The following is a 14,713-nucleotide window of genomic DNA, read 5'->3' on the forward strand; positions in this document are numbered from 1 at the left end:
AAGGGGTGGAGGGAGGCTGAGTGTGGAGGGGAGACTCAGGGGTCGGGAAGGCAGAGGGAGAAGGGATGGGGCGCTCAGAGGGACCAGGAGAGGGACGGAGGGACCGAGGGGGAGGCCGAAGGAGCCACGGAGAGAGGGAGCGAGCGTCAGGGACGGAAAAACGGAGCAGGAGAGAGAAGGAGACGGGAGAGGGCCGGGGGCGGGGCTGCCAGGGACCAGAGAGCGAAGCGGAGTCGGAGGGAGAAGGAGAAGCAGAGGCAAAACCGGGAGAAGCGCCGCACGCGCGGAGTTTGGGGTGGGGGCTGAGACAGAGAGACGCAGAGACCGAGAGAACAGAGAGCGAGAGAGACGGGGTGGGAGAGGGGGCGGAAAAGAGAAAACGAGCGCGAGCGAGGCAGGCCAAGTGGCCAAGTGGGAGGAAAGAGCGAGGAGAGCGAGCGGCGGCGGCGGCGGCGGCGGCTGCGGGGAGGGACCCCGGGTCCGCGGGCGGGTCCCGGAGGGCGCGGGCAGCAGGACCCGCGGACGGCGGGGCGGGGCCCGGGGCGGGCGGAGCCGGGGAGGGGAGTGAGGGCGTGTCTGCAGCGGAGCCGCCCCCGCCCCGCCCCCGGGCTGCGCTTCGAGGCTGAGCCGGGCCCGGGCGCCGGGGCCGGGGGCGGCTGGCGCCGGCAGGAAGCGCCTCGCGGCCCGGGCCCGCCCCCCGCCTCCCTTCGCCTCAGGGCTCCGGGTTCCCGGCCGCGCCGCGCCCCATGCACTCGCCGCGCTGCGCAGCCCGCGCACGCCCGGATGGCTCCTCGCGCCGCGGGCGGCGCACCCCTTAGCGCCCGGGCCGCCGCCGCCGGCCCCCAGCTGTTCCCGACGCCGCCGCGGTGCTCTGTGCCGCTGCTGCTGCTGCTCCTGGGGGCGGCGCGGGCCGGCGCCCTGGAGATCCAGCGCCGGTTCCCCTCGCCCACGCCCACCAACAACTTCGCCCTGGACGGCGCTGCGGGGACGGTGTACCTGGCGGCGGTCAATCGCCTCTATCAGCTGTCGGGCGCCAACCTGAGCCTGGAGGCCGAGGCGGCCTTGGGCCCGGTGTCCGACAGCCCGCTGTGTTACGCCCCGCAGCTGCCGCACGCCTCGTGCCCGCACCCCCGGCGCCTCACGGACAACTACAACAAGATCCTGCAGCTGGACCCGGGCCAGGACCTGGTGATCGTGTGCGGGTCCATCTACCAGGGCTTCTGCCAGCTGCGGCGCCGGGGCAACATCTCGGCCGTGGCCGTGCGCTTCCCGCCCGCCCCGCCGTCGGCCGAGCCCATCACGGTGTTCCCCAGCATGCTGAACGTGGCGGCCAACCACCCGAACGCGTCCACCGTGGGGCTGGTGCTGCCGCCCGCCGTGGGCGCGGGGACCAGTCGCCTGCTCGTGGGCGCCACGTACACCGGCTACGGCAGCGCCTTCTTCCCGCACAACGGCAGCCTGGAGGACCACCGCTTTGAGAATACGCCCGAGATTGCCATCCGCTCCTTGGACGTGGGCGGCGACCTGGCCAAGCTCTTCTCCTTCAACCTCAACCCCTCCGACGACAACATCCTCAAGATCAAGCAGGGCGCCAAGGAGCAGCACAAGCTGGGCTTCATAAGCGCCTTCGTGCACCCTCCTGACCCGCCGCCGGGTGCACAGTCCTACGCGTACCTGGCGCTCAACAGCGAGGCGCGCTCTGGCATCAAGGAGACCCAGGCGCGGAGCCTGCTGGCGCGCATCTGCCTGCCCGGTGGCGCTAGCGGTGACTTCAAGAAGCTCACTGAGTCCTACGTCCAGGTGGGCTTGCAGTGCGCGGGCGGCGCTGGCCGCGGTGACCTCTACAGCCGCTTGGTGTCGGTCTTCCCTTCCGGGGAGCGACTCTTTGCTGTCTTCGAGCGGCCCCAGGGGTCCTCCGCGGTCCGCGCGGCTCCGGCCGCACTCTGCGCCTTCCGCTTCGAGGACGTGCGAACCGCGGTCCGCGACGCGCGCAACGCCTGCTTCGTGGAGCCGAAGCCCGACGTGGTGGAGGTGCTCAACAACGTGGTGCAGGGCAGCGGGCCGGACTGCGAGCGTAAGCTCAACATCCAGGTACACCAGGGCGGTGGCGGCGGCGGTGGGGACGCGGGCGGGAACCGGACGGGTCATGCGCCGAGCGGGTCACAGGTGGAAGGGCGCAGAGATCCAGATGTAAGTGGAACCCAGGTGTGCACGCAAGAATACAGGTGTCCCCCGAGGGGTACTGCTGGCGCCTATGTGGCCCAGGTGGGCACATGCAGGGACTCAAGTGACTGCCAGCTTATGGGCGCTCATACCTAGGTGTACTGGGAGGGGTCCAAGTTGCCAAAGGTACCCTGGTGCGAATAAAGCCCAGGCATGCACGTGGGGGTCACAGGTGCATGCTGAGGGCACAGTAAGTGACTGCATGTCTGACCAAAGGTGTGCCCCGCAGCCACTGCATGAGCCTGTCAGAGCTACCATTGTATGTTGGCGATATGTGCATGGGTGTGGCAAGTGTGCAAGGAGGCACATGGGTGTACACTAGGGCCCTGCAGATGTGTGTGGGGGCAACAGGGGCGTGTGCATGGACTTGTGTGCCAGCAAGCTGGGGCCTGAAGACGCATAGGGCAGACAGATGTACTGCAGGGACACTGGTACAACAGGGCAGGGCTAGGTGTGGGGGGGTGGCGCATGTGTAGCAGGGTCGCAGGTATTTGGTAGACTAAGGTACTCTGAGGAGGCCGCATGGTTGGCAAACAGGTGTGTGCCTGAGGCGAACTTTTATTAACCTATTGTGCAGATATTTCCTGAGCACCTAGTATGTGCCAGGGGGTCTGGGGTAAACAATAGCACTTGTGGAGTGTCTGCTAGGCGCATCACATGTCACAATGCTCAGTTCTCAGAACGACCCTCTCAGGTAGGCTCTATTCTTACCACATTTTACAAATGAAGAAACAGGAGCAGAGAGGTCAAGTAACTTGCTAAGTTCACACAGTTGGGCACTAGCAGAGGTGGATTTGAATCCAGCCTGTCTGGCCTCAGCATCTCTGTTTTTCATGCCCAGCCTTTGCTGCCTTTTGGACTTGGATCTCAGAGTGTGTGTGTTGGGGGAGTCCCAGGCAGCTGGGGTGGGCAGATGCTGGGGCCAGGAGAATGGAGGGATGTGAACCGGTGTTTTGGGGGTATGGGAAGGCCATGGGCCTCAGGGAGAATGAGGAGGGGCCCAGATGGGTATGGGGCCCAGGTGTCTGAGGCTGGGTTGGGCAGTAGCAAGGGGGGCCATGTTGGGGGGATCAGCCTCGGTGTTGACATGACAAGGGTGTAGGAGGGGACTTGGTGTGATTCCCCTAAAGGAAGTTCATGGCAAGGGGTTGCTCCTCCCATTAGCTTTGGGATCTGGGTCAGTTGATCGCCATGATTCACCTTGAGGAATGAGGCTCCACAATGACACTGGGGCCTTTCCTATACCCTCCACCCATCGAGTCTGGGAGCCCACTTTAGCCCCACAGCCTGCCCTTCCCTTAGGAAGCTGCTTCTCCATCAGCAAAATGCAGAACCCAGCCTTCTCATGGTGATCCTGAGCCTTCAGTGGGGCCCCACCCTGTCCCTTCTCCGTGGCAGTGATAAGAATGTCATGAGTTTAACCATTCCCCTGTGGGCGGGCCCAACACTGGAGCTTTGAGAAAATGCAGATTCCTTCTCTCAAGGTTGAGGTCGGGTTCCCATGGCTGCCCACCACCCGGCTGGCCACCCTGAAAGTAAAGGTCATGGTGGGTGAGCAGGGCAGATAGTCCAAGGGGGTGTCGGGGCTACTTGCCCAGTGCCATAGTTGATTCAACCACCATCCCTGCCCAGAGCTTCATCTCCCAAGCAGCTGTGTTTGCTGCTGGCAGTCTCAGTGGGAAGTCTAAAGCCGAATGGAGAGAGTGTCCTGTGTGCTGAAGGCGTTCCTCTGGTGGTTCCAGGCCCTGTATCGGGCCTCTTGGTGTGAGCTGATCTATGCAATTCCTCGGGCCAGCCCAGGGTTCCCTCCCCATCTGGCAAGAACTGTTCTGGTTCCCACGGTCCCTCAGTGCAGTGACTCACCCAGCTGAGTGGGGATGGGGCTTCTCTACTCAAGGGAACAGAGCCTCTCCAGGGACACAGCCCCAGGACAGAGTGGCCAAGGCCACAGATTCCAGCTTGGGCCTTCCTTGGTCACCCTCCCTGTGTTCTTCATACACTTCTCCTCTTCCCCATGCCCTCTGTGGGCACAGGCCACTCCACAAGTCACTATCTTCCACAGGTGCTCAAAGTCCCAGGTCTGGGCCTCTAGCAGGGGCAGGGTCGGGGGAGGGATCATTATTCTTGCTCCAGGCTGTTGCCATCTACACAGCGACGGATTCAGAACCTAGACTTCACATCAGGCTGCTTGGGTTCAAGTTCCAGTTTGTCACTTCCCAGCTGTGTGACTGCAGGCAAGTAACTTAACCTCTCTGGACCTCAGTTTCTTCATCTATGAAGTGGGAACAGTAAAAGCAATCCTTATCCCAAAGCATTGTTTTAAGGACTAAATGAACTGATCAGTGCAGCTGAGTGTAAACACCAGGCAGATGGCAGCTCTTCTTGTTGTCACTCTAGTGGCTGTGATTAACACAGGTCTCTGCTGGGTCCTGGAGAGCAGTCACCTAATCTGGCTTGTTCTGCAGTCGTAAAGACCCCACCCTCTCCTACATCTAGCCCCGATGACACCTCCATAGACATTTACTAAGTCCCTATTGCGAGCCCAGCCCGATGCTGTGCCCTGGGGAACCAATGGCAACTCACTTTGTTTCTAGTCTCGTGAGCTGGGCAGGCAGCCTAGCCGGAGGAGGGCGGATGTGTGGCCAGGCACTGATAACAAGGCCATGTGTGCTACAGGGGAGACTGAGGGCGGAGGGAGCCCAGCAGAGCGGGTAGAGGAGCAGGAGGCAGCCAGGTGAGGCTGGAGAAGAGGAAAGGGGTGGGGCAGAGGGAGCCGCCTGTGCGAAGGCCTGGAGGTAGGATGGGTGAGTGGGCGAGAGGGGGTCTTCGTGGTCAGGCGAGTAGAGGGGGAAGCACATGACAGGAGGGCTAGGATGGTGTGGGGAGACCATCCTGGGGAGTCTGGACTTTATCCTGGGGTCCTGGGAGCCGTGAAGGGTTTTAGCAGGAGGAGTGGAGTGGTCTCAGTGGGTACCTGAGTCTCCCCCCTGCAGATTGGAAATACTCATGGATACCTGCCTCTTAGGGCTGATGGGGTATTAAATGAGATCATTTGTGTACCTGGCGCACATTTGCAATGACTACAGTTCTAAATACTCTTTTAGAGAGTCCCTGGGTAGCTGGTGAGAAGGAGCAGTGGAGCAGGGAGAGTGGCTGGGAGGCTGAGGCCGCCTCCCAGGAAGAGATTCCTTCACTCGGTCACACATATTTCTTGAGCAGTTACTGTATGCCGGGCTCTGTGGTGGGTGCCAGGGGGCAGTGTGGAGATGGTCCCGGCCTTGTTCTCTGGAGACATGGCTGGCCTGGTCTGCAGCAGTGCTGAGGACTTAGAGGGTGGCAGGTGGGCTCTGGACAGATTTGGGGGCTGGGACGCAGCCCCAGTGATGGGGAGTGACGGGATGGAGGAGCAGAAAGCTGCCCAGAGTCAGAATCAGCAACAGAATAGATGCTGGTGCCCATGGGGTAGGGCATCTGACGGGGTACCACTGGGGAAGAGGATGAGTTTGGTCTGGGGAGCACCAGGGGCCTAGAATCCTTTTCCTCCTGGTCTCATCTGGTGGGATTTCTCTGGAACTGGCACTGGGTGGCTGGGTGGGGCTGCACGTGAGTCAGGACCCCAGCGTCAAATGACCTGCAAGTGGGGCAAGTGGGGTGGCTCAGCCAGGCCTTTGGAAACCCAGCCCCTCGCTCCTGCTGGAGGGTCTCATGAAGAACCCTGGGCCCTGACAGGAATCCCTCGAGCCTCCCACAACTTCAGAGCCTGGGTCAGGATGGCCTCTGACGTTCCGGGTTCCCAGCTGGCAGGACTTGCCCTCAGCCCTCCGCCTTCTTCCCAAGAACCCAAAAGGAGAAGCCGATGAGGTGTGAGGCCGGAGGCAGAGAGCCTCGGTCCCTGCAGCCCTCAGGAGGCCCCAGGTTTTTCCCTGATTGTTTTCAAGGTATTTGGGCCAGTTGAGTTATTTTGAGAGAGAAACTGAGTGAAGAAATTAGCCTCCATTGCGTGTAGCTTGGATCCCTTTCCTCAAATCACAGCCTGTTTGGAGTGCAAGCCAGTTGGGAAGTTGTTGAGTGCCACTGATGGGGGAAACTGAGGCACAGCGTCACCCAACAAGGTGGGGAAGGCTGAATCTACCTTCCTTCCCCAAACCTTCCTCCTCAACCTATGAATGGCTATAATATTTATATTTTTAAAACAAAAGGAATACCGACAGGCAAATGTCAATGCAGCATTTTCAAGGTGTCTTTTTATAGTAAAGGTGGAAAAAAACCCTCAGGCATTTTTAAACTGGCATGCGGTGGGTGGGTGCACGTCGTCAAGAAGGCATTTTTTTTTACACCAATTTAGGGGCTGAGATGCCAGGTGGGGGCGGAGGGAGAGATAGCTTCCAAGATGGGCTTTACATTTGGGTTTGGACTGGGGGCTGGGAGTGAGTGCCCGGTGACCAAGGGTGCAAGTAGACACTTGGCGGGATTTAGGAGGGGGTTCCACTGACAGTACCCTCTGGCCTGGAGAGACAGGTAGAGCTTGGACCAGGAGACATCCCTCCCAGCCCTGAGAATGTCTCGATCACCAGGTACATGGGCCTACAGCTGAATTCTGCTCTCTTGCCTATAAGCTGTGTGACCCAGGGCTGGTCAATTACCCTCTCTGGTCCTCATTCTTTGTTTGCAAAACAGGGCTCATGCCTCCCTCCAAGGATGTGAGTAGATTAAAATCTCAGGGGTGTCTCTCTCAGCCTACTCTGGCTTAGTAGGCTGCCTGTAATAAAACATAAATACATAAAATAAAACCTCAAATGTAGTGCCCAGGAAATGGCAGGTACAGGTATTAGTATCAAGAGGGAGAAAAGACACTGGAAAAAATTGGCCTCAGTGGACAGGGGTGCTCAGAGGAGGGAGGGTTAGGACCTTGGAGGAGATGAGGTCAAATAGGGCCTGAAGGCAGGCAGGGGTGGGTGAGACCCAGGGCGCAGCGAGGGTGTGTCAAATGCCTTCCCAGCCCCAGCACGGGGCTGAGATGGAGGGGGTGGGCTCTAGTGCGCGGGCTGGGGAGTCCAGGGCAGCACTGTGTGGAGGGCAGGAGCCCTGTGGGCTCTCTGGAGCGGATAAAAACCATCGCCGAGCTCATGCTCTGCAGGCCTTTCGCAAGAACCTACATGGTTGACCTCACGCCCCCTCCCCTGGCCAGGCAGACAATGTCATCATCATCCCCAGCTCACAGAGGGGGAAACAGAGGCCCAGAGAAGGGAAGTGACTTGCCCTGGCTCCTGCATCTGGGGCGTGGGGGTCTGGATCTGCAGACAGACAGACGGAGGAGTCCGCGTCCAGGTGGCTGGTGAGCTGTGAGCTCTCTGTGGTGGGGAGTTCTGTAGTTCCCTCTCTGGCTGGGCCACAGAGATTCACGCAGGGCCCATTGTGACAGCAGTGACTCAGGCCGGCTGGGGAATTTACAGAGGCTGGTAGGGGGCGGGGGCTGACCCAGCCTCCTTAGGAAGTCAGGGTAGGCAGGGAAGCATCAGTTGCATTTGTCTGAAAATGAGATCATCAGCCTCTGGAAGGAGTGAGCCCCTGGCCCTTTTGGTGTGCAAATGAGAGAGGTGGGTTCCATGGTCAGTGTGAGTGACAGTCCAGCCAGGAGGGTGAGTGGAGGATCTGTCAGCTCCCGGGACACGCCCACAGTGAGGCCTCCGAAGCCAGACAGGCACACAGCACTAGGTGAGTGCGGGAACCTGGGCCAACTTCCCAGATTCAAATCCTGCCTCTGCCCCTTCCTAGCTATGGAAAGTCCTATCCCTTCTCAGAGCCTCCATTTCCCGATCTATAAAGTAGTCTCACCTCAGGGAAGACCGGGGTGGCCTGGTGGCATTCAGCAAGGGCCACTCTGCATTGACCCCTGCAAAAATGCCCTCTGCAAGTCCGCTTTACCCACCCGTGACTGATGGTCTCCGTGGAGACTAAAGAAGCCAGCTGGGTTCCATGTCCTGGTTGCTGCCGTGAACAAAGACACGTGGCATGTGCTGGGACGACAGGAGCAGGAGGGCAGGACCCCCGGGAGAGAGCGGTCCCGTCCCCTTCCTGGGCCTCTGTTCTCGGAGTTGGGCCATGGAGTGGCGAGGAAGCCTTCCCCTGACACCAGGACTGCCGGTCATGTCATCATTACTGTCACTGTTGCTTGCTCTGTGTTGGCCCTTTGCAGAGCACTTTATGTATCTTTTAATCGTCCCAGAAGCTGAATGAAATGAGTGTTATCCCCAGTCTATGGAATGGAAACAGAGGCCCAGAAGGGTTAAGCGACTTGCCTGAGGTCACACCGTGGTGTGTGACCCTGGTGCTCCAGGTGGAGCAGGCTTCTGGCTGCAGCGCCTGTGATCCCTTATTCCTCTAAAAACTTTGAAGGAGTGTGAGCCAGAGGGTGTGGGAAGGGGTGAATGGGCCCATTTTAAAGGTGAGGAAACTGAGACCCAGGGAACTTCTGCCCCCGCCAGGGCCCCTGTGGGAAGCAGTGAGGGCCTTTCAGGGTGGCCTGCAGAGCTGCCCAGCCCCAGTGCCCAGCATGGTCCTGGGCTGGGGTTGGGATGACCCTCCCGGTATGGACTCCTGCTACCAGGCCTGCCGCTGCCTCCACCCTCACACACCAGAGGCCAGCACCTCCTCGGTAACATTGCATGCCTGTCCAAGCTCCAGGTGCGGGGGCTCTCTGGAGTGTGTGAGTATGGGAGGAGGCTCAGCTTATTACAGGACAGACCCCAAAAGAGACAAATTGGACCCACTCCAGAAGCCCTCAGAATGTCGAGGGAGGAGGTCATGATAGCAAACAGGAACCACACGCTGACCAGCTCATCAGAGGAGTGTGGGAGGGCTTCCCGGAGGAGGGGAGGTTAGTGCAGCACTTGACAGATGGGACTGGGGAAGGCATTCCAGGCAGAAACATGGCAGGGCAAAAGCTCGGAGATGTTGGAATGAGGCTTCGGTAGCAGGCCAGGGGAAGCTGAGAGTGTGCCGGGCCTTGCCTGCAGGCTAAGGACTTGGATGCTGTCCTGTGGGCTGTGGGGAGCCAGCAGGGCTTTGGGGAATGGAGAGACATGGTGGATCTGGTTCTGGAAGGGACCCTGTGGCTGCTGGTCTGCATTGGCCCTGCCAGGTGCTGGTAGGATCTGGAGCTGGAGGTGCTCACCCGGAGCCCCCACTGGCTGGACCAGGTGACTCCTGAGGGTCTCTCCAGCTCTGACAGCCATGTGGGGATTGCCATGGAAACCAGCCGGTTCCGCATGGGGACAGGCCCAGAAAGTCTCCAAGTGCCAGCCACGTGGACTTGGATCCTGGCTGCCCCCACCACAGTGCAGCTGTTTTCTTCTTTCCTAAGGCCATGTTTGGGCCAGGGCTGAACCAAACAGGCCGCCCAGACAGGCGTCCAGTGGCAGGGCTCCTGCTCCGCCCCCCTCGGCTGATACTGGATGCAGTGAAGATCTGGGGACCAGCGCCAGCGGGGCCCTCCCTGCCCAGCCCACCGTCCTTTACCCTGAAACTTGATAAATCATGTGCTGGAGGGGGAGGGAAGCTTGCAGCTCCATTACGAGGCCCGGCGAGGCCCCAGCGGGGCGTTAATCACGTAGCACTTTATGCTCTGATCGGTAAATAATGGGGGGGCTGCAGGCAGAGGCCTTGGAGTGGAGGCCAGGCCCAGGAAAGTGGCCAAATTCCCCCGCCTGTGCCCTTCTCCAGCCTCTGCCCACCATCTGTGTTTGAGGTGACCGAATCCTCTAGAAATAGCCATCACCTTGATGGGCCTCAGTTTCACCAGCTCAAAACCCAGGGTTTTTCCAGCTCCAGGCGGCTGATTTCCTGGCAACGGTTGGTGGCTCCCGGCAGAGTGGCGGGTGGGGAGGCTGTGGTTGAGGGCGGGGATCTGGAGCTGGCCCGCCTGCACTGGAGGCTTGGATCTGGCTGTTCCAGCTGTGTGCCCTTGGGCAAATCACTCCAACTCTCTGTGCCTCAGTTTCCTTTACTGTAAGGTAGCATCAGCTAAAGGGTGTGATGAGGGTTGAATGACATAATAGAGAAAGAGAGCCCAGCACAACACAGATGGCACACAGCTGTGTGCTACTGTCCCTCCCCATCCTGGGGCTGGGCCTCTGAGCTGGGATGTGGGCTTCTGGAGAGAGGGCCCCGTTGTCACCTCTGTGTCCCCAGCACATGGGATCCAGCGCGGAGATGTTTGCGCAAGGCTCCAAGCAGCCCTGTCTTCTTGGCTGTGTCCACAGCCGTCTCGCAATGACTCTGGGACCAGCCAGTAGGGTTCTGCTGCAGACCGCAGCCTGCAGCCAGGCATATAGGCTGGACCCCCAGGAGACCAGGGGCTGGGGAGGAGGGTGTGAGATTGAACCTCCAAGTCCCCCCAACCCCAGCAGGGAACTGCCAGTGTTCCCCAGAGAGGCAACTATTTCTCGGCTCCTGGCCTGGAGTCCCTTCAGGGGAGGAAGCTGGGAGGGAAACTGTCCAGGGCTTGGAGGGACTGGCTTCGCACTCTGCCCCTCCTGCTGGGGGGAGGGAGGCCTTTTCCCTGGGCCAGGGAAGAACCGCTGGCTGCCCATCCCACACTGTGCTCCTCTGGGACTCAGGGGGAGGGGAGCTGGAAATGGGGCCAGGCTGGGCCGGAATGAGAAACAGCTTCAAGAAGGGGGAGCTGGGTGTCTGGGGGCCGCGTCCAGCTAACTAAACAATGGCTGCTTGAGTCAGCGACTGTGGTGGTGGTTCCCAGGCGCCAGGGCAGGGCAGGCCGGGGCTGGAGCTCCCACCATTGCGTCCTTGGTGGGGACGGCATGGCCAATTCAGCCTCAGATGCGTTGACTTCAGGAAGCGGCGGAGTGGCTAGTCCCTGTCCTCAGGAGCTCCCAAGCTTCTGCTCCATGGCCTGCATAGCTAATTGGGAACATTTATTGATCACCTACATTGCTTAGCATTGAAGGCTCCTGTGAGCTCAGTCCTTCCATAAACACCAAGTGGTGGGTGCAGTTTCTGTCACATTTTACAGATGAGTAGGCCGAGGTTCAGAGGGGATGGAGCATCCCACAGAGAGGTAAGAGCTGTGAGACCTCCTTTTCAGGAGCCTCAGTTTTCTCATCTGTAAAATGGGTATACAGCAAGTGTGTGTGTGTGTGTGTGTGTGTGTGTGTGTGTGTGTGTGTGTGCGCGCGCGCGCGCACGTGCGCACAACACCCCCAGGGTCTGTAAGGCACCTCCAGTAGCTGTAGTATGCACACAGTAGGTCCTTAAACCACCCAGGCCTGTGACCTAAGCCTGGGGCTTGTTCTTCCAGGCCATGCCTGTTTGGGGTGGGTGGGCAGATCGTGGCCAGGCTATGTAGTGGCCCTCAGGACGGCCTGGCTGGCTGGTTCCAGCCCTTCCAGATGGCGCCCAGTTGGCATGGATGACCTCAGAGCCCTGGAGCTGGATGTCCCATCTCCTCCCTAGGGATCAGGGAAGCCAAGGCAGGCCTCCCTGAAGGGTCTACCAGAGCTGCTGTGTCCTTTGCCATTTGTCTGAAGCCTCTGCGCGCCTCTGTGCCTTGGTTTCCCCAACATGCTCCTCCAGGCTGCTTTCCTCTGTGGCTAAGGCCAGGCCTCCTGACCATGGTGCTAGGCCTGGCTGGCCATTTTTTCCCCCTGGCCCCTCCAGGGAGACTCTTGGTCACCCCTGGAAGGTGCTGGCATTTCCTTTCTCAGCAGCAGGCGGTTTCCTCCCTGGCATGAGGGCCGCTGCCAGAGGCCACCCACGACTGAGTCCGTCCTGTCCCTCCCAGGGTTGGCACACAGTGGGCCCGAGGCTCTTTCCATGCCTCAGTTTACCCTCAGTGGAGGTGTCGGCTTGCACAGTGTCCTGAGAGGCAGCACGTGCTGAAGTGGAAGGAGCTGGGTCTGGGAGTCACAGTGCGGCTCCTTACTCGGGCCTGGCTGCGTGCAGCTGGGCTGCTGGACTGAGACTGGACACAGTTCTGGCTTCTGTGGGCCACCACTGAGCCCTGCCACATGGGCTCCACTCAGGGAAGCCTAGGAGGACTGGCCCTACCTGCGCTGTCCAAGCTGAATGAGGAGTTGGCGGGGCCGGGGCTGAGAGGCCACAGAGGTCAGGGCCAGATTGAGTGGGGCTTCAAGGGCCCAGGAGTAAAGTTTGGGTTTGTGTTGACAACACTAGGGAGCCATGGGGAGGTGTTGAGCTGCACAGGGTGTGTGACCTGCTTTGTGTTTTTTTTTTTTTTTTTTTTCTTTTGCAAAATCAACTTTTTACTTTGGAATAATTTTAGATTTTCAGGAAAGTTACAAAGATAGCACAGACAGTTCCTGCATACCCGTCCCCTAGTTTCTCCCATTGCTAACATCTTCCCATTACCGTGGTACATTTGTCAAAACTAAGAAGCCAACATTTGTTCTTTACTCCCAGCTAAACTCCAGACTTCACTCGGCGAACGTCTGCTTTCTTTTCCAGGAGCCCACGTTGCATCGAGTGCTTTGCAGTTTTAAAAGCTCTTTGGCTGCCGTGAAGGATGAATGGGAAGGAGCCCAGCTTTGGGAGGAGCTGGGGGGTCCAGACAGCCCAGCCCCCCACCAGGGTGTAGTGAGCTGCGGCCACCTTGCAGTCTTTTAATTTTTTCGAGACAGGGTCTCTGTCACCCAGACTGAAGTGCAGTGGTGAAATTATAGCTCACTGTAGCCTTGACCTCCAGGCTTCAGGCAGTTCTTCCGTCTCTGCCTCCCAAAGTGCTGGGATTACAGGTGTGAGCCATGGTGTGCCTGGCCCACCCTGCAGTCTTAATGCCCCAAAATGATCATGTGCTTTCAGCTCTACGGCCAATTTCAGCTCTGCGGCAAGGACACCTGACTTTCCCAGGATCATAAATAATCAAACACTTGAGGCAGGAAGGTGCCCTCACTTCTCAAGCGCAAAGCCTCCACAGCCGGTTCAGTAGCCGGGTAGTCTGTACCTGGGACGGAACCGCTGGACTATGCAGCCTGCCGCAGCGCCCACTGTTAATGCCGCATCCTTTCCAGGGTGCCACCTGCGGTGGGTCTGTGGCAGGATCTGAGGCCTGAGAAGCCGGGCTCTTGAAGCTCTCCTTCCAACTGGCTTCCTGGGGAGAGAAAGTCAACGCAATTACAGCTGCTAGTAAAATCAATATGTCAGAGTTTTAATGGGAGAGTGCAGAGCTGAGCTTCGGCCCCTCGAGAGAGCCAGCTGGAGGGGGAGGGGGCATCCTGCCCTCAAAGCAGGGCCGAGATCAGCAGTGGTTGCTCATCCCGTGTGAGAGAGGAATACAGTGAGGCTCTTATAGGAACCAAAGCTAGCAGCCAGTGTTGCCTGGGCCTCAATATCTACCTCCCCCCTACCTTTTTTTTTTTTGAGATGGAATCTTTCTCTGTCACCCAGGCTAGAGTGCAGTGCCGCGATCTTGGCTCACTGCAGCCTCCGCCTCCCAGATTCAGGCAATTCTCTGCCTCAGCCTCCCAGGTAGTTGGGATGATAGGCACCTGACCCCATGCCGGGCTAATTTTTGTATTTTTAGTAGAGACTGCATTTCACCATCTTGGCCAGGCTGGTCTTGAACTCCTGACCTCGTGATCCACCCGCCTCGGCCTCCCAAAGTGCTGAGATTACAGGCGGGAGCCACTGCGCCCGGCCACCTGCCTCTCTTTGTTACTACACGATGAATAGGCATACGGTTGACTTGGACATTTCCCTTGTTCTCCAGCACACAGCATGGCCGAGTTGCTCTCAATCCCTCGACTTAAGAGAGAAAGCAGCTGAATACAGTTATTCACACTTTAATAAAAATTAGGTTCCCTTCTTTTGCAAACATTCCCTCCAGAGCATAGCCTCCACCCTGGAGAATCTCGTACATCTGCTACCATGGGCAGTGTGGAAGTGGTGACCAGCACGGTGCCGACATCACAGGAGTCAGGGAGCTGAGCCACATCTTGAAAACTTGCCGTCTGGGCATGCCTGGAGAGGGAACAGCATGAGTCCAGACACGGGGGAGCTGAAGTGCCAAGGGGAATATGAATGGCTCAGAGGCGTGGGTTAGGCATTGGCTGCTGAGGGGCCAATATTTACAATGGTGCAAGTGCCCCGGGCCTCAGGTGTGGGCACTTTTCAGGACCTGCGGAGGCTGATGTGGTGGGCGCAGCAGGTGGGGCAGAGGGAGGAGCGAGACCCGAGGCCCGGGACCTGGTGGAGCCGGGGCACGAGGCCTTGAATGCGAGGCTGGAGAGCTGGGGCTTGATCCTGAGGACAGCTGGGAGCTGGGTTGTAGGTGGGAAGGATCTGACCAGCTTTGTGTGGGAGAAGGATGGCCCTGTGGCTCGGAAGGCGCTGCTGAGGTAGTCAAGCCTGCCCTGCTCTCAGGAGAGCTTGAGTTTTGAAAGACTCATGCTCATTAGCCTTGAACAAGGACGGTGCTGGGGTGGGGGATATTTTGGGCCTGTGAGGCTAACTGTCC

At 59.1% G+C, this 14,713-nt stretch overlaps 1 protein-coding gene across 2 annotated transcripts in view; it reads left to right on the forward strand.

Annotated features, from left to right (window-relative positions):
• Positions 1-609: 609 nt before the first annotated feature.
• Positions 610-14,713, forward strand: part of PLXND1 (plexin D1) — a 51,539-nt gene continuing 37,435 nt past the window's right edge. The window contains exon 1 of one of the 2 annotated variants that reach the window (XM_032262383.1): positions 610-2,091. In XM_032262383.1, coding sequence (XP_032118274.1) covers positions 784-2,091 — 1,308 coding nt within the window. In that variant the 5' untranslated portion in view covers positions 610-783. The remainder of the gene's footprint in view (positions 2,092-14,713) is intronic. The other variant, XM_032262384.1, reaches the window with a different exon arrangement.

Source organism: Sapajus apella, unplaced genomic scaffold (assembly GCF_009761245.1).
Source record: "Sapajus apella isolate SASKATOON/1434 unplaced genomic scaffold, GSC_monkey_1.0 scaffold128, whole genome shotgun sequence".
Taxonomy (NCBI): Eukaryota; Metazoa; Chordata; class Mammalia; order Primates; family Cebidae; genus Sapajus; species Sapajus apella.